At 42.1% G+C, this 25,490-nt stretch overlaps 1 protein-coding gene across 2 annotated transcripts in view; it reads right to left on the reverse strand.

Moving 5' to 3' along the window:
- MTHFD1 (methylenetetrahydrofolate dehydrogenase, cyclohydrolase and formyltetrahydrofolate synthetase 1) overlaps nt 1-19,547 on the reverse strand; it is a 40,187-nt gene extending 20,640 nt beyond the window's left edge. The window contains exons 1-13 of one of the 2 annotated variants that reach the window (XM_084288190.1): nt 19,414-19,547; nt 12,549-12,633; nt 10,209-10,268; nt 9,483-9,536; nt 8,985-9,121; nt 8,767-8,867; nt 8,296-8,432; nt 6,750-6,861; nt 2,779-2,906; nt 2,044-2,141; nt 1,203-1,376; nt 548-684; nt 214-260 (exon numbers count right to left, since the gene is read on the reverse strand). In XM_084288190.1, the coding sequence (XP_084144316.1) occupies nt 214-260; nt 548-684; nt 1,203-1,376; nt 2,044-2,141; nt 2,779-2,906; nt 6,750-6,861; nt 8,296-8,432; nt 8,767-8,867; nt 8,985-9,121; nt 9,483-9,536; nt 10,209-10,268; nt 12,549-12,633; nt 19,414-19,454 (1,311 nt within the window). In that variant the 5' untranslated portion in view covers nt 19,455-19,547. Of the gene's footprint in view, nt 1-213; nt 261-547; nt 685-1,202; nt 1,377-2,043; nt 2,142-2,778; nt 2,907-6,749; nt 6,862-8,295; nt 8,433-8,766; nt 8,868-8,984; nt 9,122-9,482; nt 9,537-10,208; nt 10,269-12,548; nt 12,634-19,092; nt 19,133-19,413 lie in introns of those variants that run through there. The other variant, XM_084288191.1, reaches the window with a different exon arrangement.
- Between the last annotated feature and the right edge of the window lie 5,943 nt (nt 19,548-25,490).

A 25,490-nucleotide genomic window follows, 5' to 3' on the forward strand; every position in this document is an offset into this window, starting at 1 on the left:
GGAATTCTCAGTTCTGTAAAATTCTTTGACCATGCAAATGCCCTTCTCAAACAACCAAAGAAGTGAGTTTTCTAAAAAAAAGCTTTGCTGAAATCAAACGCTCATTCTGATACACTGGCCCATAAACAAAAAAGATTTCCTACGTTATCTGACCGCAGTGTCTCTTCAAGGTCTGTAAGCTATACGTGCAATGAGGTTTTGTACAAAAATTACCTCTTCCATGGGAATAACTTGAGAATAGCCACCACCTGCAGCTCCACCTACAGAGAAACAGACAAATCATGTAAATAAAGGTCTCCCTAGCTCAGAATGATAATGCATGTATTTCTTTAATGACTCTAAGAAGGCAGCTACTGTTGAGCAGCTTAGCTAATATCCCAGCACAGCACTTGAGAACAACAGTGAAAAACTTACTCAAGGTTTTTCTTTAAGAAAGAAATGAAATCTTAACTGGGAATTATGTAAAACTACGATGTAGCAGAATAAAAATCTTCAAATGCCACCTTTCCCCATTTAGACCACCTGAAATCAACAGAACAGCACATACCCTTTATACCAAAGGTTGGCCCTTGAGAGGGCTGTCGAACACAGGCAAAGACGTTCTGGTGAAGGTGTGCTCCTAAGGCTTGAACAAGACCTATGGTGGTGGTGCTTTTCCCCTCTCCAAGTGGTGTGGGAGTTATCCTGCAGTGACAAAGCACAACGGACACAATGAAACCCTTGTAGTAGTTGAGCACTTAGAGGGATAAAACAGGTACCCAGTGACTGTAGCTAATGCCAATCAAATTCTGGATTGTTTCACACTTTTGCTAATCTTCAGCAACTGACAACAGGAATAAGATTGGCAAGTTACCACACAGCTGCCCAAGACCTTCCTCAGAAGCATCTTGCAGGTTACTGTTGAAGGCAAGCTGCTAGACTAGGAGAACTCTGTGATCCAGTCTGCCCTTCATTAACCTGACCTTCAGAGCAAAACAGTGCACCTCCAAGAGAAAAATGTTAAACTGCATTCCCACTATTTGCTAAAAGAGGTAATTCTAGTTCCCAAACCACTAGATTGTCACAGTGTGATTTGCTAAAACCCAAAACACTCCATACAGTCAACTTACCAAAAGACAATACAACGACAGGCCAGGCTAACAAAATTTCTTTTCATCTTGACACCACGTAAGTGATGCCTCTTCAGCTAAGGAAGTACCTACCCAGTAACAACAACGTATTTGCCATCTGGCTGGTTCTTCAGCCGTTTCAGAGCTGACAGTTGAACCTTGGCTTTAGTTTGGCCATAGAGTTCCATCTCATCAGGGAGAAGGCCAACTTCTTTTGCAACTTGATCAATGGGCTTGGGTATGCAAGATCGCGATATTTCAATATCACTGAAGGAAAGAGCAAGATCAGTTTATAAATACCACAGACTTCTCACAAATTCCCTGTTTCTGGCAGCATGACTCAAAACCATCTGATCTATGTTTTAAAAGGGAAGCTTCAATGTTTTTTAGTTAAATGAATCAATTCTACCAATATTGGCTATATTAGAATACACACATCTTCAGAGGATAACAATAAAATGAAAGATAATACAAACAAAAAACACCTTATGTCTTTCTATAGATACTGGGTAGGGCTCCATTATGGTATTCTTGGTATTTTCAACTGCTCCTTCTGGACTCTACATCAAGAACTTGTACTTTAAGGTGCTAAGTTTTTGCCAAGTCACATAGAAAAATTTCCCAAAATATAAGCGTCTTTCTACTTGCTGAATCAGCAACTACCTAGGCTCACCCAAAGTATCTATGGAAAACCATGTTTATGCCCTAATATTATAATAACCCAACCCTATATTTCAATATAGGTCACAGCACCACTGAAGGTTAGCTCTCCTTCTCCTTGGGAAGATCTCACATTGCTTTCTCATTAGATCTCTCCAAATGTAACCCTAGCTACAATCTACAAAGTTGTATGCTCTATGTTATATAAAACTTGGGAACAGAAGTGAGTACTACACTGCATGAACACTGCGAGTAGCTTCATTGAAGGCATTACCTTGGAACAGGCATCTTCAGGGTAAGCTGGTTATATTGGATGTTCCATTTTCCAGGCTGGAACTTCTCCAGAAAACGTTGCGCACTCTCCACTGTACTCTAAATTGAGAATGAGAATGCATTATAACAACAACCACTGCATGGACCTTGTTGGTTAACAGAGACTCAAAAGGCTTTCCCTGCCCCTCTATCTCAATTTGGGATTAATAACAAAGTGCTTTGATTAAAAACAATGCTAACAATCCAGAATGAGAATTTGCTTGGAATTTTCTTAAAATACAGATAGATATTTATCTGTCTATATTTGTATAGATATAGTACAGTGAAGATATTATTTTTATATATTTATAATACCTTCTATTGCAGCTTCCTTTAAAAAAAGGAAACAACAAAGCAGCTGTTTTATACTGTTACTCTGCTTCTCTTTATCCCATCATCGTGCAAACAGTTTTAGAATTATACCCAGAGCTTTGTAAGACAAGCTAATTTCTCGCTGTTTTGAGAGGCCACAGTTAAATATATAATTTTTTTTTCTTTTTTTAAATTGTTCTTCTGTCCTAACATTTCTTTTGAGGCCACCTTCTTCCTCAGTCTGCAAATCCTAACTAGACCCATATAAGAGCAAGAAAGAAGCACCAACTGCTTTTGGTAGTGTGCTGACGATCAGTAGCAACATACCCCAAAGGCAAACACAGAGGAGATGGGCTGAGAGATGTCTCTCTCTCTGCCCACATACCTGCATTAACATGGCCACAGTCATAGGCCCAACGCCTCCAGGAACTGGGGTGATGTAGGAAGCTTTTTCTTTCGCTGTATCGTATGCCACATCTCCTACAACTCTTTTTCCACTGGCCTTTGTGCTGTCTGGAGATTCAATGAAAAATTACGTTACACAGATCACACGTCACCAAAACAACAGAAAGGGCAGCACTGACTGAAGCTGAAGCCCTTTCCTTTGCTGGAGTAACCAAAACAGATGCTGAGTACCTAGGAAGCTGCAAAATAAAGCTAAAGCAACACCACAAGATGAATCATACTTCACACGCAGCGTCAGGGCTGATACACTACATCTTCTCCTTAAGTGCCGTCTATCCTCAGCCAAACAAATCAGTCACCCTTTCCTTGAAGACAAGTATTTTCTCAAGGACACGTGCCCCACAGGGCAGTCTGAAGACTCCAAAACAAATGCTGCTTTTGGCAGCAGAGGAAACAAAGCATACACCTGGTCTTACATCTGTGCAAGTATAACACACAAATGGAACATACAAAATAGATGTCACCCAAACCATCCTCTCACAGATCCTGCTGTAGTGCTCTAAAGGCATAGTACAGCTTCCAATTCGAAGGAGATAAGAAACAATGATCTAGAAGATGCAAAAGAAGAAACATGGCTGTCTTGTTCCAAAACTCCAGATTTACAGTTGCTTCATTCCATTTTAGAAGAAATCTAGGCCTTTCTATTGATAAAATTCATCTACCTTTGCAGAACCTGAAAACAGAAAATGCTGAGCTTTTCAATTACCTATTGCCATTTAATGATGCACTGGTAAATACTGCACTTCACAGATACCAGACTTGTCAAAACAAACCTCACAGGTGGCTTAACAGAGTTCCAGCAAAATAACCTCCTTTCTGGCAAAAAAAACTTGCTATCTCCTGCTGTACTACATGACCTTTAAGAACACCGGTAAGGAGAGAACAGGCAAAATGCATTAGCAAACTGGCAGAGCCATCTCAGGAACTCACCAATTACTGACATAGCTTATAACAAAAGCAAATTTAAGTTTATCCTGGAATCGCAGATCCTCATTTCAGGTATAAGGTCCTAGGCAACTTTAAGCAGTGTGAAAAATCGTATGGTAGATTTTAATATTGTTATGCTAAAACATTATCTTGTATACAGTAAGTATATGTTTGTACAGAACATAATCAATAACTTTAACATACATTTGGTGAGGGGGAGGAGTGTAAAAGAAACCAAACTCACGAACAGCTGATAATGGTAAAACTAGAGGGAAGAAAAGCAGCTCCTGCCAACACTAATGTTTAGCTGCACTGGTACTGACAATTAGCAGTTTAGATGTTTTTCTGCTGCATTTATGTTTCAAACAACACTTCTTTTTCCTAAAATTCAAAGCTCGACTATCACAGCTGTTAACATTGTTTCTACAGCAACTGTCAGCTTTGCTGCCCAAGCTGCAGACCAATCTGGCCTTCCAGCCCAGACAGTAGTTTTAATTAAGTTTGCAAAAGGCAAATAGTATAATTATATTTTCTTCCAAGGATTCCAAGCAGCCTTACCAACCACCCCAGCCAGGAAGACTCCAGGCCTCAAAATGAAGAAAACAAGCGACGAAACATGTGACTCCAAACACAAGCAGCCTGATCTGTTACACAGACACAGCCATGAGCACAAGCCAAAAAACCCCCAGTCCTTGCCCCTGCATCCACACCTCATGCCAAGTGCTGCTGAGCACAACTTAGAGGCTACTCAATTATCTTTAAAATATCCTTTTGAAGGCAAGCTCATACACAGCACTTTCTGCTTCTCCCCATTAATTTTACCTTCTTAATATTCATCATTCTGCTTTTAAAGAAATAGCTACAGAAAACATCGGTGACACTATAACCATTCCCAGTGCCTGTGTCTTTGGTACAGTAGGTTTTCTAGCCAGCTGGAACATATGAGAAACAACATTCAAGGACTTGGAGATTCAAGAAATGAAGGAAATGCATACACATACGTAATGAACAGGTATGATGATGCAGCAGTAGGGAGAGAAATACAAATATAATGCAGTCTGTAAAGGGAATAAGACACTTGTCTACTCTAGTAAAGGTTTCAGGCAATCCTTTCTTCCTCTTTCTCTACCCAGAGACTCAGAAGAAATTCTGTTCAACTGTAGCACAAATGCAAAAACAGATGTGCCCAAATTATCCAAAGTGGGAGCCTTGGGAGCACACAGGCCAGCCTCTATTTAAAAGCACAACAGCTAAATTTTCATGATGCTACACGGCTATAACATTTCTAGATCCAACTTTGAAAGTGTGAATGAAGCTACTTGTACTGACATGTCAAATCATATTGGGATTTGCCCCTACAGATGCAAAATATAGGCATATCCAGAGATTTCCTTTTCCTTCATCTGCAATCATATCCACACCTAGCAGGCACCTAGCTGTGTGCACTTAGAGGTCCAGGAAGATGTATGATAACTGTGGCAGAGTGCTCAAAGCACCATCACAGCCAGCACTAACACTCTATCTGGACAGCAATGTAGCTGGAGAAGCTGGCAACCCAGCTTCTCTTCTTTCTATAGCATTGCAATTCCCAAAATACTGCCACTGGTTTTCCAAAAGATTCATCTGAAAATGTTTTCACAGCCTATCAGAAAGGAAGGAGGAGAGAGAAAAAAAAAATCTCAGCAGCTTTAGAAAGCCACAGAGAAGTCTGTGGTACACATCATTTTGAAATGTGACAATTTCCGTGGTACTCTATCAAGCCCTGTCCGCGGAGCCTTACACAATGCCTTAAGTAAACTGGCATAAAACTCTGAGTAGGCTGGCTGCACAAGAAACTCAGACCTCAGTGCACTGCCCAAGGCAGATGATTCGCAAAGAAACTGGGATGTGTCCACAGAGCCACAGTTCACATCAGGCCTGAGGAAAAAAAAAAAAAGGCCATAGTATTATATGTCACAAAACACACTGGTAGTTTTATTCCTAACATGCTAGTGAGGGATAGTCCACATTGCTCAGCTTTATGCATATCAGCAGTGACCCTGTGTTTTTTTGGCAACTTGCCTAAGTTTGGGTAGCTTGGCACAAATACTTCATCAAACAAACAGCAACAGCACAGAGTTTTTTTTAATTTTAATTAGACTGCGGATTAATGTTTTTAAATGCAACTCAGTGTCATCTTTGAGGAACAAGATTGTTGAGCAGAAATTTCTTTACATTCCTTTAAATAATGGCAACAAAGTGACTGATTAATTATGAAAATTACCGTTTAAAAACCTTGTGGGTGTAGCACAGAGATAGTTGGATGGTGACTAATTTTCCATATCATTGAGTATCTGCAATTTGGATTTTTAAAATGAGGTGAAAACAGAAATTGTCAGACTGCCTGTTCCTCAGCTATTTGAAACCCTACCTCAAAATCCATTACGTTCAAACACTTTGTTCTATGCCAGAGCCACTGTCACCAATACTCTTGCAGAAACTGCTTTGTTTCAAGACAAGAAGCCTAAAAAGTTAGATGTTGTGATTCAACAAATCCACAGCTACTTTAAGAGATTGCTTGCCATTTATGTATTTCAAACAGAACAGCTTAATGAGACTTAACTGCAAACTAATGACAGCAAAGCTCCACGCTCAAGAGTGATAACAGCAGCAGGATTTCACTGTGTAGTTGTGGCAAATTACATGGATATTCTGTTGTAATACTGCATAGGACTCCTCTTTTCTCTACAGCTAATCACCCTCATTGATGGAAGAAACAAAACTGCCACTGATCTGCTTCAGGGCAGTACTTCAAAGCAATCCTTGTTTTGTTCTGGCATCTTGAGGGATTGCCATCATTACCTAAGATAGACTTCAAAGAGAAAGAAGCCCATATGGACTAGAAACACCAAGGAAACTGTATCCATGTACTTACATAGCAACATATACAAATAAATCCCCAGTCTTTATACATTACCCACGCACCTGGCACATGGTTAATTCCACAGTCTATTACGATCGCACCAGGTTTGATCCATTCACCTTTTACCATTTCAGCTTTACCAGCTGCAACCACCAGGATATCAGCTTTACCAACCTATAAAAAAAAAAAAATCCAAACAAACAATTTCATGTCACACCAGCAGTAGAGAAAGGCAGAGCTGCTTCAACAGCAACATAAATCAGCTCCAATTGCAGCAAAACTGTGTGCTCACCCATTGCCACTGGAGGAATGTGAGGGCATCATTAGTGATGACAGGTAGCTAACAGTTCCTTGGCAAGGACAAATTCCCACGGCCAGAAATTACAGCCTATTTTCACACTCCTACCCTGAACTGTTGCTAGTCAACACTTCACAACCTCCACTGAACTCTTTCATGATTCCCAAGTGGATCACATACACTACTTTTAGATGAAAAACCTCCAGCATACTCTTATCTCCCTCCCTGCAAACTTCCCTGCATATTGAGCTGCTCTTCTCAGTACTAGAAATATACCCAACACCCATCAGACAGCTGCCAAGAACAACCCCTACGCAGAATGGTAAGCTACAATTCATTTGTGGCAGCACTGTCTTGTGGTTTTTATGTCCAGGCCTGTGTAACAAGCCACTCAGGGGGAAGCTGATTATAATTCAGCACTAGTATTTTTTCAGGCAGTACTCAACAAGTTTGATAGATCCGGTCACAAGTCTGCTACTAGAAACTCGGACTGAAGTTCTTGTCACGTCTCGCGCTGCTTCATTCATGTCAGCTTAGGAAGCTGCTATCCCTTGGAATTTTTTCTTTTCATCTTAAAGGGTGATAAGCTATTTTAAAGATTTCATTAAGAATTAGCACTTCAGTTCTTAATCAAACTAATGACAGTCATATTGAACAGCAACTTCATGAAGCATTGCAGTGTTTCTGATCTTGCATTTGAGTTACACTCAAATACACCTACCCCCTTTCCAGCTTTGATACTTGCCTACAGAGCCTGGCAGTGTTGATTGCTCAACAAAATTCAAGTAGGTGGCAGCACAGCAACACACTATTCCTGTCACTCTCACTGCTAAAGAAAAAAATGGTACCAACTCCCAGTCATAGAAAATAGACTGGAACAAAAACCTGGAGAAAAGCAAAAAAAAAAAAAAAGAAAAAAGAAAAAAAGAATGGTCTAGCATTTCCCAGCCACTAAAATAAAAGACCACTGGACCTTTTTGAGATAAAAACAAGAACTTATGTTGTCTTGCAGGCCACTACTTGGAGAACAGGAAGGGAATATGAAACTCTCAGCACTTGCCCAAACAAAACAAAATTAATAATTTCATTGTTTTAATCATAACCCTCTTATTAAGGACCCTATTACAGAAGAATTCATACAACTTGCAGAAGAATTCATACAACTACCCAATGAACAGGACTGAGAAACTATTTCAGATGGAACAACAACCCAGACCCATTGCCTTATACAACATCAGGCAGAAATGTGCAGCTGGTAGCACTGACTTGCAGCATATAACTACAGCCTCATGCATCCATCCTTTCCTTACCTCCTCAGCCAGTGTTGAGGTCTTTGAATGGCAAGTGGTTACTGTTGCATGATTCCAGAGCAGCAGGTCATGCATAGGAGCACCAACAATCTTACTGCGACCAATCACTACAGCTCTTTTCCCTGCAACCTGGATGCCTGCACCACAGGAATTTAGAAGAAAATCAAATCAGGTCATTGCGCATCCAAACACAAACTAACTCAAACGGCTCTGGAGTCTTTTGATCAGTTTAAGTCTTGACACTACTTCAGGATACTATTTTTCTTCTGGGTCATGTATGATAGGGAATTGGAGAGTTAGAAGGGAGGGAGGAAAGATGAATCACTTTAAAACTAGCTTTTCTTCGATCTGAGGAGGCAAAGATGAAACATGGCAACACAACAGAAGTTTCAGTGTGAGACAGCCTCACAGCATGCAGTTTCTCCTCTCATTGAAGACTAGTGCACTAATGAATAATGGAAACCCCCTTACCTGTCTGACTGATGAGTTCCATGCATCCCTTTGGTGTACAAGGAATAAAGCAGTCTCCAAGGTCTCCTCTGGAGAGTTTCCCAGCATTGATGCTACTCAAACTGTATATTGAAAGAATAAAGGGCAAGTAAGATTCTCAGACTCATAATCACCAGTCAAAAGAAAGAGGTTTCATTCTGGAGTAGCTGTCATGTTCTCCAGGGGTGATGTCAGCTTACCCATCTACATCCTTCTCAGGTGAAACAGCATTGGTTATTTTTTCTGTATTGATGGGTTTATCAGAGTCAAGTGGCAGCTGCACTATAAAGCCATGAATTGCAGGGTCTCCATTCAAAGAAGCAATGCATTTGAGGACCTACAACAAGTAAAGACCAAAAACCTAATGGCTGAAACTGAAGCAAGCCTCATGTAAGGAAAAATCACAACCCTACCTAGATTAAAAGACACAAACAACATATTTCGTTTTTCCATACAGGAGTACGAATGACTCACAGTTTTTATTTTGAGAAACACCTGCTAAATTTCCAAATTGTATGCAGTATTGTTTTAGTTTTATTATTAAAATTAAAAAATCTCAGCAGATTCCAGTTTCCAGTTCTTTTTTTCATGAGTTAGTAGCTACAGAAAAGCAGTCTTTTTTACAAACCGTGATAGCAAAGATAATTTCATCCCTTTAGCTCAATTTCAAAATTATATGATTTTTCTATATTACTTACCTCAGCTTCTGTTGCTGTGTTTGGCAGTTTTATGTGATTGGCACTGATCCCAATCTGCAAATGAGAATACCCAGAAATTATCTGATTTCTGAAATGACACCGGAGATCGATCTGGCTGTTCTATCAATCCAGCTCGCCCTCATCTACATTCTGTCACACTTTCCAGGTTTATCTCCTTTTATTTAGAAATATCATCAATGAAAGAGAAGATGAAAGATTAGTGCTTTGCCCATTTATGGACTGATCCATATTTCAGCTGTCCTGTTCACCTTTTGACATGAACAACATCATCTTGGCTTCACAGCACACTGCTGTGAAATGCCAGCAAGGATGCTGTCACCTAGGAGAACAGGGACTCACAACACTCCCAGCCTCTTGGTGCCAGATGTCGATGTGTGCCTGCAATTGCCTTACGAGACACCGAAAGAAGGTAAGCAGGTGGCCACAGGTCAGTAAAGACAGAACACCAGATACATGCTTACAGCTTATTTCACAAAAGGTAGCATCAACCCACATTATTGCTACAGGGTACTCCACTCGGCTGTCAGATTACACATCTCTATTGCTTCTGTGTAACAAGGAATTCAGGCTAGCACTGGTTTCTCCAATACAGGCAAAATTTAGCTCTTTGACTCACATCTGTAATTTCACAGTCAGATTGGATCTGTTGTAGGAATTCGATATTGAAAACAAAACAAAAACAAAAAACAACAGTTCAGGCATTACCTCAGCAGCAGCTTTCAGCTTCATATTAATGTAGAGGTTCGAATCATCCCGATTTCCAACCTAAAGTCAAAAAGACAGTTGAGTCACCCTGCAGAATAGAGACCCAGTAACAGACTGACAAGGGCTTAGCCCTTAGCTTCCTAGAGCTACACCAAGGAGAGGTATTTTTGAATAACTGCAAAGCACCCTGATACAGGCTGTAGGCAGCTGGAGCTAACCAAGTGTTCTTTCAAGTAAGAGGCAGCTAAAGAGAGGTTGTCTGATCTTCTGTGTAAATACCATTTACTTCTCTTGGAAAACCCTTAGAAATACAGTGCTCTCTAAAGCAGAAAATATTGCCTGCCATCTCATCTGAGAAAGTTAATTAACGTGATCAGCAGGTGCTTATAACATCCAATTATCTGACTGAGGCTTTCAAAAAAGTTGGGCCTCTTTGATACCCAGGAATCCTAATTTTATTCACATGTGTGCCTTCACGGAAAGATTTCTTCCACTGCTGTTTTGTACCTTGAGAATTTTCCTGTCAAACAAAACAAAAAACAAACAAACAAAAAAACCCAACAAAACAAGAACAAAGCGATGCACATGTAAAAAGCAGCAAGTAGAACAAATGCCCATAGTTTTTGGCAGTACTGGGTGACTACAGCGCCACTGCATGCATCATCCAGTATGTTTTGCTAAAGATCCTTGCAACCATAAGAAAACAAGGGGCAAATAGGAAAAAACAAAACAACAAAAAAAAAAAAACTGATAAGCGAACTCTTGAAACCCAATTCTCACTGAAACTTGGGAGCTATTGCTGGTTTTCACACTGATCACAAGATGAAGGGGTGACTGTATCGCCCAGTCACCCAGCGTGCACTGGTTTTTCTTCCCTGGGCTTATCCAAAGCGGCTGTCTCCCCTGCAGAGTCTGCTGAATTTAGGGAAAGTTATGCCTCACACAGGCAGAAGAGAAGGAAGGGAGATGTTAGCAAGAAGTCCACATACAGTGTGCAAAAGATGACATTCTTGACCATGGGACAAATATAAAAGTTTAACCGGCTTACTCTTCTGGCTCAAAGGTCACCAGATGCCTCTCAAGAAAAGTGTGCATACTGTACCTGGCATGGTTTATCAGAAACAGCTAATTGCCCTGACAGTTGAGAATATCTGTATTTGGAGATGAACTCCTCCAACCCCAGCCTGTTTAGTAACTTACAGAAGTCTCAGAGAGCCAAAGAGCAAACAAGCTGTAAAGGATTTACAACTGAGACAATTCAGGACTGATGAAAACACAGGCCAACCAAGGAAAAACTCCATTAACACTACAGGGCAGCAATTTCTGAAGTTAGGTTACAAGGTCAGCATTTCAGAAGCTTCCATCAAATCATCTCTCACTAAATTTTAAATAATGAACCTTCCCTCTTCCTTCTAAACACCTGAAGAAAAGACTTCTGTAAAGCTGATTTTCTTAAAGCTAATGGAAAACAAAACCAGAAAGAAAAAACATGAACAAATTTGTTCCTGCCATTAAAGATGAGCATTTTATTTGTGTACTAAAGTTGTTTTAGCACTGGAAACTAGACAAAGCTCTTTAGGCTCCTAAAATGCTAAACACGGAGAGAAGCCCCTTCTCTAAATCAACGTTTTTGATCCATCATTTCTTTGTAGCCACAGAGGTCTATCCTGTTTCATGACAACTGCTACTGCTCATCACTTTCATTTCTTACAGCTGCCAGGAAAAAAAATCACTTAATTCCACCAAACACTGGTCCCAAACCTGCACTGATGAGTGCTTTGTTCATCCACAAGCATTTCTATGTAAACCCTAGCACCTACTCAAACTGCTGAATTCACAAATGTGTCAGAAATGGGATTTTGTTCCATCCTCTGCACTCGAGGTCTTCTATGGCAGGAATTTTGTTTTGTTTCCTTCTATCCCCATGTTCTCACATAACAGCAGACCAAATCTTTTAATACAGCCCCCGTCTCGAAGATTTCTGGTACAAGCACATCTCTGAGAGCTAACACACTTTGGGGCTCTGACAAATCTAAAGACTTGGAAAGTCTACTAGCATTGCTTCCTCTAAATAGGCAAGAAGCCTATTTCATAAATAAAACACACAGAATGGCAAGGGTCTGAAATAGGAAACAAAAACAAAGCCACTTTTTCTGGGCCCCGGTAACTGGGGAAATGACACCACAGAACAGTATTAAGATCCCATACGGAGCTCTGCACTTCTGTTCCTTACAAAATGTTTCCATTTTGCAAAGCAGTTTTGGTGATGCTCATCAGCTGTCCACTCCTCACTGCAGAGCACCACAGATTTTCCGTGGTTGTCATTAAAGAAAACAATACCTGCAAAATTGCAAGTCCTGGTGTGAAGCCTGGAAATTTTTCTTTCATCTCAGCAACTTGCTTCTTTAATCTCTCTCTCACTTGTCTGAGGAGGGAAGAAAAAAAAAAACACAAGGTAGAAGTTAACCATAGGTCTGAATTCTCATACAACAGTAAGACAAGGGGCTGAAATGCAAGACGAGGGGATGGACAGACTGGCAAACACACATTTAGGCCTTGAGTAGACCAGTCCCAGCCATCTCCAAATAAGATGGATGTCCATAAATCACAAAGACATTTTGGAAGTTTCATGCAACCTCCCCCTGCACTCCCTTCTCCCCCCAGTCTTTGAAGTCCCCACTGTGCTTTTTACCACCCTCTCCACACAGCAGTCTCATAGGACACAAGGGAAAACGTAGTACAACCCATGGCATGGATATTCCTAGGATTTTCAGCTCCCTACTCAAAAGCAAATCCCCTTTCCATACGTGTTATACCAAGTCTGCCTGTCTTGTACAGGCATCAGTCAACTCTGTCACACATGGTGTCTCGGCAAAGGATGACAGATCTACAGAGGTAAGACTGCAGAAGAGCCAAGCAGAGTATCCCCGAAGCTACACCTCTGCTAGAGTTGGTCAATACTATTTGTTTCTCCTTCCTGTCTGCTTGGCTTAAGGCAGGGCTGGATATACTACGGTCCTACACACACCTTCCTGCTTCTCCTCTGCTTGCCAACAAGCACGTGGGAAAATGCCCCCAGGCTGGGGCTTCCAAACAAGCCAAACATTTCGCCATGTGAGCATGAGAATGGGAGAGAAAGAGAAATGAAGCAGTGAAGAAAACTAAGTCCTGGAACGCAGCTCAGGTTAACTCCAGCAAAGCAAAGTTTAAGGATGTAATTATTAAAACACAACTTTGAGATGGGAGCATGAGAGGATTAGTTTATCTAGCTCCAATGTCAGCTCATACCCAGATCACTATGCAATGTTTTAGAGGTACCAGGTACTCACTATCAATAAATCAGCTCCAGCAGCTCAAAAGCCATTGTCATCACCCTCCCCTGCCTTGCACTCCTCTCTAATGTCTCAGCCACTGTTTGGTTCCATGTGTGTGATCCTTCATCAGGTAAGGTGGCGTGGAAGAGGTGTTGGTGCTGGATTGTTAAAAATGCCAACAGCAAAACCCTGGGACAGAGTAAGTAGCTGATGCCTGGGAGGCTGCAGTTCCTGCCATATAGCCTCCGAAACTGCAGGATGACAGATAGAAAATGAAACCAACTCCATCCTGCAACCGAGCTCCAAATTAGAAACACCAGAGACAAGAAGAAAGGGAAACAGGAGCAGCACCTTGCTGTGCTGGAGCCCATCAGCACCGTTCCCAGGGGACAGCTGCAGCTGGCACAGCCAGAAGCAGCCCCGAGGCCAAGTCCCATCCTGGGGAATCACCCAACCTCCTGCTGGTCCCAAATCAAGCTCCTCTCCTGCTGCAGCACAAATCCCACGTCAGAGCTCTGCTGCAACCAACAAGCAGGTTCAGAGTATGTATAAGTGTTTGCACCTGGCCAACCTGTTTGAAGGCTTTTAACAAGCTCTGGTAAATGAGGCTGTTTTCAATCTTCCCTCAGAAATAGTGGTTCCTGTCTTTTCTTTAGCTATCACCTCTGTAAAAGACTTGACACTACGGCTGCCTTGCTGCGACACTGTTTTCTGAACTGACCAGACTTGTCCCAGCAATTCTTCATGCTGAAGCAACAAAAATCCATCTGCTGGGTGGCAGCGCCTCACTTCAGCTGTAAGCCCCCTAGGGAAGGCACTAACCCTACACCTGCTGACACAACAGGGTCTGAATTAATTTAGAACCCTTAACAGCAGTGCGGGGATTGCAAGGAGTGTCTGAAACTAAGTGGGTGCTGCGGGCCATCTCTTTGAGGGAGCTATTTCTGAGAAGAGCCTCTGCTGCAACCTACACGCAGTAATGAAGACACAGCACTGGTTTGTGGCCTGCAAACAAAATGAAACACAAACAAACATGAAATGGGTCACAATTCATGAGGCAGTAAAGCTCTCACAAGGGACAGTCAGCTGGAGAAGGTCTCAGATCTGGGATTTTATTTGGAATCCAGTCTTCCAGTGCAAGAGGAACAGTCCTACTTGAGGGTCTGGTTTCCCTCTATCTGTGAAGCAGGGCTGAGGCATGCTTTTACACCTAGCAGCCACGACTGCTCAGATGTTGTATTGCTGTAATTTTCTGTAATTAGGCACTAGCTCACTTCCCCGTCAGCTACAGAAGAGAAGTAACATGCACAAACACAAAGCGCTGCTGCCAGACTCGATTTGCTTTAGGAGCCTGGATTCAAGGAATCACTTGTTAGACAGCCACCTAGCGTTAACTACCAGTGCTCTCCAGTTACTACAAAAGCCACAGGTGCAAAGGTTAGAGAGAAAATTAAGTTTAAAAAAAAAAAAGAGAACAAAAAGCACAGTTTTAATATGTGCATTTACAAAAACGTTACAAAATAATCTTTGAGAGTCTGCAGCCATTGTGTGACAGTTTGCCAAACTCTACTGTGGACTTCGGGCGTTCATGAAGATAAAAAGTTCATACTGATAAATTAACAACATTTTTATTGCTAGTATGGAAACACTTCCAAGTTTTCAGACATAAATTGGCAGCTGTACGTGGCTGTTTCTCCCACCTCCTTCCTGCTGGCACTAGGACCCCTCGAGTGCAGCATGTTCTGCCGTGAGCAAACTCACACCGCAAACAAGGGTCCAGGGTCCAGCCAGGTTAAGGACAGCACGTGGCTCTGGGCGTGCAATGACAACGCCAGCCCCAGAGACGAGAGAAGCTGTTAGCCTTTCTGCCTCTAGACTGCAGCAGCAGGCAGAGTTTAAACTTACAAAGTCAATTTCCCAGAGCAGCGAAGGACAAACCACCCCACGCAAAGCAGGGGGAGAAGCCCAGCTCCCATGCCAGCACCTCCTCAAGGAGCCCCCAGCTCCACACGTATGGGATCTGTACACACAGTGGATGGGGTGGCTGTGCTGTGAGCACTGAACTGAAGATGACACCAGGCAGTATTTCCATCCCTTCTGTGGATAAGAGGGCCCAGGGTCTACGTGAACACGGCCAAACACACAACTCAGCCAATACCTCCTTCAGAAATGATGATGATGCTCTAGAAGGGGCTGCCCCAAAGAGAAAGGTTTGGCTTTGCTGCCTGGCTCACAGATTCCCCAAAGGTTTCAGAAACGTGCATCTGAACTGCTCTTGTTGTAACCCTCCAGAAATGGTTGTGTAAGGCTGATGATCCCCCCGGGTCCCACACCGCCTTGGCCCAGGGCTGCTGTCCCTACAGCCATTCCTCCTGACAGCTTGCAGCACTGCCACTACTCACCTTCTTGTGTCCCCATTAAAAAAACAAACTGCAGAAACCACAATCTTCTCCTTCTCTGATCAACTATGGCACCATGCACTAACTAGCAGGTCAGCTGCTTCATCTTCAAACACTGTGACGAGGCTGCAAGTGAGCATGCCACTAAACAACCTACCAGGACCCCAAAGAAGTGAGACAGAAGAGCCTCTCCTGGGGGGACCCACAGGTTGGCTGTCCCAGTGCAGTGGCACTAGATGGGAAATGCCCTGCAGAAGTCTATCTGAACACTGCTGGTAACTCAACAGATGGCTCCATCTGAAGAAACACACTGTTGAGACAACAGGTCTGGAATCAGTTCACGTGTCTCCTGTCCTCTTGTCTCCTGCCCCATGCTGCATGATCCTGGCATACAGTTGCCATCTCCTAGGAGAACTGTTTGCTTGCTTCTTTCTACCACTTCCACCCTCACAAAGTTTTTTTTTGTTTGTTTGTTTGTTTTTTTAAACCACTCTTTGTTTTTTTTTTCAGCTCAAATACTTGCATGAGCATTCCTCAGGCGAGATAAATACATGGACACTCTTTTGCTTTTTTACAGGCTTTTTCATCATGTCCAGAAAATTCATGTAAGGAAGGCCATGCTTAGATATGGCCATAAGGCCATCCTCCAATAGGTAAGGACTCAACCCATGTTTGTGGGGCTGCAAGGACTTCAGACAATATTCTAGGCAGTATCTACAATTGCCTTTCTTCTCAAAGAGTGGTGATAGTTTTTTCCCATTTCACAGGCTCTGAAGTGGCAGCCCCTACACGTGTTTCCCTCAGGACTCTTTCCATGCCACCTGGTGCTGATGTGCACAGATCACAGCGCTGGCACCCTGCTGCCTACCAGACAACGTGTTCTCGCCTGCAGCCTCTTCAGAGGAGGGTCCCATTCTTTCACCATCTGTACGGCACCTAACACAAAGGGTTCTTGCTCACGTTTGGGGCTGCTTGGTGGTATGGAGCTGTACTGGACCACACAGTTCACTTTAATTTAGTGCAAGCCTGAAACCTCCTGGGTAGGATCTGATAAATGAGATCTCATGGGTAAGTGATTTTTTTCTCCGGTTTGGATTAGATTTAGCTGTAGTTTCTAAAGGAACTTCAAAAAAACCCTTTTAGACCCTGTGTGAAAAAGCTGAAGTGTTTTCTTATTACTGCACTGTTTACCCCAGTTAAGTTTAGCCTGATCATTGCTATATCCATTCCTTATTATACATAAATACCACACACTTTTATCACTACTTTAGCTCAGAGCACTACCTGGCCTAACCCTAAGGACTGGGAGGGATGTTCAGAGTTCTCCCTGCCATCACAGCACATCAGCTGCTAATCCAGACTGACAACGCTGGTCTGTTCTTGGTGCTAGTGATCAATTCAAGCCAAGTCAGGGGTTTCCAAGTGTATGGGCCATTTTCTAAACCTAGGTGACTTCAGGTGGCACAACTGAACACACTGCTCACTGCAGCAGAAATAAGCTGTAAGGTTACCACTACAATGGTTTCCTCTGAGTATCTGTTTCAGATACAGAAACAGTATTTTTATTGTAAAGAAATAATATTAATTGAAAAAAGGTTGAGAATATTGTCTTTTGATTCCTTCCAACCCTCCACACTCCGCATACTTAAAGCACTGTTTCTCCACCTCTTAATCATTTGTTTACTGTACTGTTACACAGTAACTCATCTTTTGCAACTTACTTGCCCATGGGGCAAATTTAAGTTGTAGCAAAAATCTAAGGCTCACTTGCTGAGAAAACAGCCAGAGAAGTTGAGGAAAGCCACCAAGAAATAACCAGTCAGCTCAGGTTCACGCATAACCCATCCAACATTCAATATCCTTCATAGACTGTCCATGAGTAATAGTTTGCTTCTACTGAAAGAAGCCGTCTTATTCAGAGAAGTATTAACTTAAACACCAAAATCTTACACACACAGTGATGCCTGCTGCTCTGCACATTCTCTCCCCGACACTGACAACATGTTTCACTGAAATAAGAATGTCACTATTTACCTGATCTTCTTTCTTTTTAAGTAACTGACACGACTGAAATAGTTATTTTCTTTATCTCTCTCTGGGAAAGGGGTGGTTGGTGGCAGGAGATGAAGTTCACAACACTTTGGAGTTTTCATTTAAAGCACACATGCAAAGCCAGAATTACCTAGCTGGTACACTGCTTGATTGATTGATTCGCCTCATTTGTTAATAACTGACTAACTTACAATCAGTTTTCTTGATTAAAGTGTAAAGTAATAAAAAAAAAAAAATGTACAGGACAGTAACTGAAAAGACTTTGCAGGTGATATAAAGCTAGAAACGCTCCCTTTCTACAGCAGACAATTCAGTTGAAAATTCTTAGAAAAAGCACACGCTTATCACTTGCTTCTTCTACTGACAGACTCTTGGCTTGGGCTGGGTTCTGGACTAAAAATCCTCTGGATCAGCACTTCTCTAGAGGGTCTGGAAGAAAGTGACAGATATCTGCAAGTACCCATTTCCTCACACCTTCTCCACTAGGAAAGAGCAGATATCTGTAAGGCCCATCCCTATAGACCATGCTATAGTTTTGCTATGTTGGACATAATCACATCAGAAAAGAAATCTGAAGTGGACAGATCTGTAGGTACTACCAGCACCACACATTATGCATGGAGAATGCACAGGGTTCAACACTGACAAGTGCATAAGATATAGTGAAGTACACAAGGCTGAGGGACCGAAACGCATAAGTTACCATCCTAATAATTGCCCCCCAAATTACTCATTAAAAATACACCTGCAGACTTTTGTCATGAATATTTAAGATTCAAGAGAAATTAGGCCAACTTTTCAGAAATGCTGCACTGTCAGCTGGATGTTGATGTGCCACATGCAGCAATACCTAAGACGAGTCCCTACAATTTTCCAGAGATTACTTTAGGCCTTGTCAAATTTACACTTTCTATCCTAACTCCCTGTTACAGAGAGGATGTACCTAATGAACCTAACTAACCAAAACCCATTAGCACGGAATACCACAAGTGTTACTCCTTGCTAAACACCGCATTGTCCAAGTGCCTGTGTAGGAACGTGACATGTGGTAACACGCATCCTGGCGTAGTCCAACACACAGGTTGACTTATTCCGCTGTAAAAAGAAGCTGCTACTCACTGCTACTCTCGATTAGTTTCCACATATGAAGAAGCCAGCTTGAATTAATCCCCGAGTAGTCAAAAAAACTTCGAGGTGCCTTAAAACCACCTCACCCTGCCAGCAAAGACCACCGCAGCCCTATGCACGGGGTCGGACCCCCCAGGCACCCCCCAAACCCCAACCCCACGCAGCCTCACGGCTTTTCTCCCCAGTCACAGCTAGCTTGAGGGTTCAGAAACCCCCACGACCCCAAAACGGGGTCCGCCCGCTCCCTCCTCGCTTCCCTCCCTCCATGAGGAAGCGCCCCCGGGGGGCATGGCGGGCCGGGCGGGTACGTACGCGGAGACCGCCTTGCCGCTGAGGATCTCGGCGGGGGCCATGGCGAGGCCGAGGAAGCACCAAGCAGAGCTCGGAGGGGCTCGGGGATGATCTGTGGGACGGGCTGTCCCTAGCAAAACCCTACTCCTCGCCCCACGTGGCCCAAAACTCGCGGCCGCCGCCGGCCCCCCAGCGCGCAAGCGCTGCCACCGCCCCGCCACGGAGGAGGAGGAGCGGGGAGCCCGCAGGCTCCTCTGGGTGCCCCGGTTCCCCTGTGATGGCCGGGGGGTGCTGCCCGTGTCGCCTCCTCGGCCCTTCCCGGTACCGCGGGGCCCGGGGCTGCGCCGCGAAATGGCCGCCGGAACGCCTCAGGGGCGCCGCTGCCGGTCCCTGCCTCCTCTCGGCGGCGTTTCCCGGCGCGGAGCGGGCCTTTTTTAAAAAGTTTTCAACACGTTTGTCCGACATAAAGTCACCGTCTCGGCTGGCTAGCCGTCATAGGAAGAGGATAAAGGAGAAGATGGGGTTTGGGCTCGTGGGAGTTGCCGTGAGCAATAGAAACATGTTCCTAACAGTTGCCTCCAAGGGGTGTACTTTAAGTAATCCCACTGGGACTAAGGAAGGTGCGGTTTCCTGTCAGGCAGGCTGTACAAATCCGTACAATTGGCCATGGGTACTGTTTACAGAGCCAACGCTTCATCTTACTCTGCAGGCAAGTGCATGGATTTTAGGGCCTTGCCTGAGAGAGTTGGCTTTCAGTGATTTTCTCACAATGGAGATGGGTAAAGCAGTTGAATATGATTGCTGAGGCAGGCTTGTTAGGACCCAAATAAGTTACAGAACTCATCAGTTTGTCCTGCTGATACCTAGCACAAGGTCAGAGAACAGGCCCATGACTCAAGAAAACAATAAAAAGATCAGGGAGGTGGTGGGGTGGACCTGGTGTTAGGTTAGGTTGGTGGGGGGGCAGCACATCTGCGTCCTGCAGTAAAGCTTTATTCCTGTGACTGTTGTGGGATCTGACACAATCTGCCACATGTGGTGCCAGTACAGCAAGAAAACAGCTGACCCCACTGTGGAATCACAAGCTGTGGAGAGTAAGTGTTAACTGCTACTGCAGCAGCAGCCCCAAGGAGAATTTAGGACTTAAAAGCCATGTTTGAAGTGCTTTCACATAGATTTTTATTTATTATTTAGAATGCATAGGTTTGGGAAAATAAAGTTCCTGTTATAAAGAATTTAATGAGAAAACATTCAATCCTACTCCGTTACATCATGCTACTCCATGATATAATTAGTTCACAAAGGGATTCTGGGGCCTGTCAGATTTTGAGAAGGGAGAAGTCCAGGCATCGCAGCTTCCACCTAGAGCACAAAGCTATGAGGATGGAAATACACAGGCCTATCTGCTTTAGAAGCTCAGAAGCTTTAGGGTTGCTTCTCTGGAACTCTAGGAGGGGAAAATAAACAATACATAGTTCAAAATTTGTCTGAGGGTAAGGTTTTTCTTTGTGTTTCCTTTCACAGCCTAATGAGTGATGTCTTCTACTTTTTTTTTTTTTTTCTTTCTTTCTTTCTTTCTTTCTTTTTTTTCATTCAGGGGAGAGACAGTTAACCTTGAGTGGTTAAACCACCTGAAGTTAACATCCTTTGATTGTAGGAATAAAGGATAGACATTTCTCTTTAAAAGTGACTTAGAAAAGAGGGAAAACTTTGTATTTGGAGGTTTTTATATACAAAATAGAAAAAGCTAAAAAAAAAACACTTTTTTTTTTTTTTTTCATCTTTCATTATGTATTCCTTTCCTGGAATGTTCCAACAGACAGTTGCAGTATTATACAATCAAAACGGAGATTATACAATTAACTGAGAGAAGAGGTTTTTCTAGGCTGCTTAAAATTCTGTGCCTTGTTTGTTTCTTCTGTTGCTTTTATCTGAGGCCTGAATGAACTCTTAGGGGAAAAAAAAAAAAAAAGAAAAGTGTTTTGAAAAAAATGCATGAGATGGAGTCTTTCAGTTAAGGACAGCAAAAGCTTACAAAAAACAACTTTTGCCAAAAAAGATTTGACACTCAGGATGATAATATAAAAATGTCAGCAGGAAAAGAAAAAGAAAGGTAACTTATTTAATAATATCCAGACAACCTTATTTGCAGAGTGAGCTGTGGATTCCTACCCAGAGTTGTTAACTTGCATAGTTTGCATGTGTGTGTTTTTACCTTGCATGCTACTTTTATTAATGGCCTAACTCTTAAAATAAAGATGTCTTATGATGACACATAAAACTTTGATAATGACCTGAATTTATTGTAGAGTAAAAGTAATCCAAAACAACTTCTCTTATTGTTTCTTTACTTTTGAGCCAGATTCTCTATTTATGACAGAAAATTAGACTAGCTAACCTCCTTCTATCATAGCAGTAAAAGCTGTTTTGTTTCTAACTCGTCTTATGTGACAGTCAAGTACTAAAACTGAGATTGTTACTCAGAAGCTGCGTGGGTCATACAATTAAGTAATAATATGTTCTTTAACATTCAGTCTTAATCCTGAATCCTTAATCTCAACTTCATCCTGAAGTTGAAGTACTGGGAATGGAATAGGACAGGAACTGAAAAGGGATTATGTGATGAGAAATGGCTGAACAGACCCTTCTGCTTGGTTCTTGTTAGAGCCATATCCAGCCCTGAAATGCAGTAATAAAGCTAGATCTATTATTCATGTAAAGGAAATCTCAGAGAGGCACAGTGACAGAGGAGACAAACATGAAAATATATGCACGGTTGAGAGCAGTGATCAATATTTTATGCTTTCAATACAATTCTTTTGACCACATTAACACAATAGAATAGGAAAAAAAACTAATGCCATGGTAAGAACAGACAGCTCTGAGAAGGGTGAGCACAGTCTTGTATCAAAGCAGGCTTTTTTTTTTCTTTCTTTCTTTTTTTTTTTCTTTTTTTTTTTTTCTTTCTTTTTTTTTTTTTTCCTGATGGCTGTTAGGATGAAGAAAGATAAAAACAGTTATTTCAGGATAGCTTGAAGCCTCAGAGTAACAGAGACATCTCTGCTCTCAGTGTTGCCCCAGAGCAGTTCTACCTCACTTACCTCCCTGTCAGGCATCCCTGGGTTTGATTTGGCAACTCACACAATTTGATTGTTTACCTTCGTATCCACCCCCTCTTACCCAACATGTCAAAAGTCATGTAGGCTGCTCTTTAAAAAAGCCATGAATACTGCAAAATGCATGCCAGAAAGACTTTCAGTGTTACTGATGAGCTAACAGCAGTACCTCTGACTGCCCAGGGCCCCAGAAGGCACAATTTATATAAGAAACTGACCACTGTATCAACAAACTAAGGCAGAACATCAGGCTTTGCTTCACCCAGTAAGTGAGACAGTCAGGACAGGTCATCACCTCCAGTAAAGGAAGAAGAACAGAAAAGTTAGGTTAGCTTCATAAACTTAGGTAAAAAAAAAAAGAGATTTTGAGAAAGCCTGTTTGTGGGAGCATGCCAGAAAATCAATATTAGACTGATTCTTCAGACACTTGTGGAGAACCTCTCATGAACAAAGCAGGATTGGGCAAATGATTGATGTTACTCTGGAATATAACTTGTCTACCACGGTGGAGAACACAGCTTCATAATGGGGTGGCTGTGACATCTCAATACATGCTGTTGGCCAACTCTTCCTCTCATCAGATAACAGAACTTTGACGTAAGGCTTGTGATTGACCTCAGTGTACATGCTTTGAAGTAGCCCTCACAGCCAAGCTGTGTTAATGTAATACTAGAAAGTATGATCTAATATTTTTTTCATCATAAAATGTATCCTGAGTGTAGTTATCCCCTCATTTGTTTAGCTATCTCAGGTGCCCTGTCCATCTTAGATATCTCACAGAAATAACCTGTTGGTGATGCAGTCAGCTGTTGGACAGTCCCTGCAAAAATGGCAGTCCTGGGTTAAGATGGTATTTGCTCCCTGGCATTCAGAGTTCCTGGGCTAGTGCCTGATCTATCAGAACAAGGACTTGGACTTTTCCTCATCAACTTTGATACAAGAGCAGCCAGAGCAATCAAATTACTTCCAAGAGAAGTTTTAGCTAAAATAAACCAATTTTCTATTAAGCAGCTAAAGGGTATTTTCACTGTAGATTTTTCTGATAAGTAGGTAACGCCGGCTGTGCCTAAGAGAGTAGTAATAACAAACAGGTCTCTAATGTGTTCTGACCCGTCTCAAGCTTGCCAGTCACTTGCCCACCATGTAGGAGTTTCGTATGAGTCATAACTTATCAGTCACTCTATAGACAGCAGCAACTAGGTCAGACCATCTCCGAGCTTCCACTTGCATTTCTATGCCAGTGACACAAATTGGTACATACTTGAGTGTATTTGCCATTGGCTGCTTTGAGTTGGTTTCTTTTCTCATTGCTCTTTTAGCTAACCCCCTTTAGATACACCACTTTACTTTCATACAAAAATCTTCCAACACTTCCCGCTGACCTCTTAGGAGTCTTACAGGAAAAAGATATCTCATTAACAGCTTGAAGAATTTTGTGTCACAATTGATTCCATTGACAACAGTGCCAGAGTGCTTGGTAAGGTTGTCCTGACTCTTTGATGTTAAGAGACAATACAGAGCTAAGAAAACATTTCCTAAGTAGTCCTCTAATATAATAGCCATTCCTAATACTTCTACAGCATGTTGTGGCACTCCATGCAATAAACAGCATCCTAATTCACTATCCCAGCCTACTTGTAAGTAATGTCTTACCATATTTTCCAGGTAAAGTAACTGAGAAAAAAAGATTAATTGTCTAAAGCAAAATATAAACACAAGCACTGGAGCTGTGATTAACTAATTTGTCATTTCCAACTCTGCCTTATTCTCTTTGGCTAGTAATTTTTAGCTAGTGGCTTGTGGCCACATAGGACTTTTTCCCCGTTTTACCAACTGCTATGAAAAATACATTTCAAATATTTTCTATAAAATAATACTTGTACCAATTCCAGCTTTCTAATTATGTATGGATTTGTAGCTGCCACACTGACATGCGCAGAGGTAGGCAGGGTGAGAGGTGAGTTTCAGGAATGCAAGTAAGAGGACATCCAGAAGACAATCTTTCCATTGCAGTTTAATCCACACAGCCTCTCAGCTAATTCTCCCAGCCTAATCCAGGTTGTCTCTGGCAGGACAAGATAGCATAGCTAGTTTTATGTCATCTCTGCAAGACCTTTCACAGTGTACTCTCTCAGCCAACCAATTCCTCTGATGCAGTGTCCTGCAGAGACAGGAGGAGGCAGAACAGATCCTGGGAAATCTATTTGTAGGGGAAGTCCAAGGCTGGCATGAGATGAGATTTCCCACAGATCATAGTTTTAGCAAGTGGGGTATTCATAGATAAACACACATAAACAGTTTTCTGCTTCAGACTTGGGTAACACAGTCATTATACCTGTCTGAACAACCAGTTTGAAACACTGAGTAGTGTCTGATGTTGATGCATGCCCATAGTTCATAATAAGAAAAAACAGGCTTAAGACATTGTACCTTCAATACACTTTTCCATATAGCATTCCACAACAAGCCTTTCTTTCTGTGTAATTGCCTCTAGGTCATAAGACTGTACCAGATCAGGCAAAAAGTTGTCCTGGCTCAGGGTTATAGCTCTAATGGTGGCCAACTGCAGATAGGCAATGAAGACTATAGGAACAGAGCAAACGGATGTTATTTCTGGTTTCCAATTATTTATAGCTGAAAGAATTTCTGAAATAAATGGTAATAGAAGTGGAGGAGAAATACAATTAAGTCAGGGACAAACAGAACAGTTTGCCACATACTTCCCATTCTGAGAGGTCTGTGAGAGACATAAATAATTTCCTTATATAAAGGTATATATATATACACACTATCTTTATATATATATTATATATTTCCTTATGTGAATGTATATAAATAATAATAAATAATGTATATAATCTTATGTATTATCTTTCCTTATATAAATGTATATAAATCTTATATAGAATGTCACATTTTTTCCTCTTAACACAAAGTTCTTCGTGTGATTCTCCTTTTGTGTAAGCACTTCTTAATCATGTG

This window comes from Netta rufina (assembly GCF_964035555.1).
Source record: "Netta rufina genome assembly, chromosome: 5".
Lineage (NCBI taxonomy): Eukaryota > Metazoa > Chordata > Aves > Anseriformes > Anatidae > Netta > Netta rufina.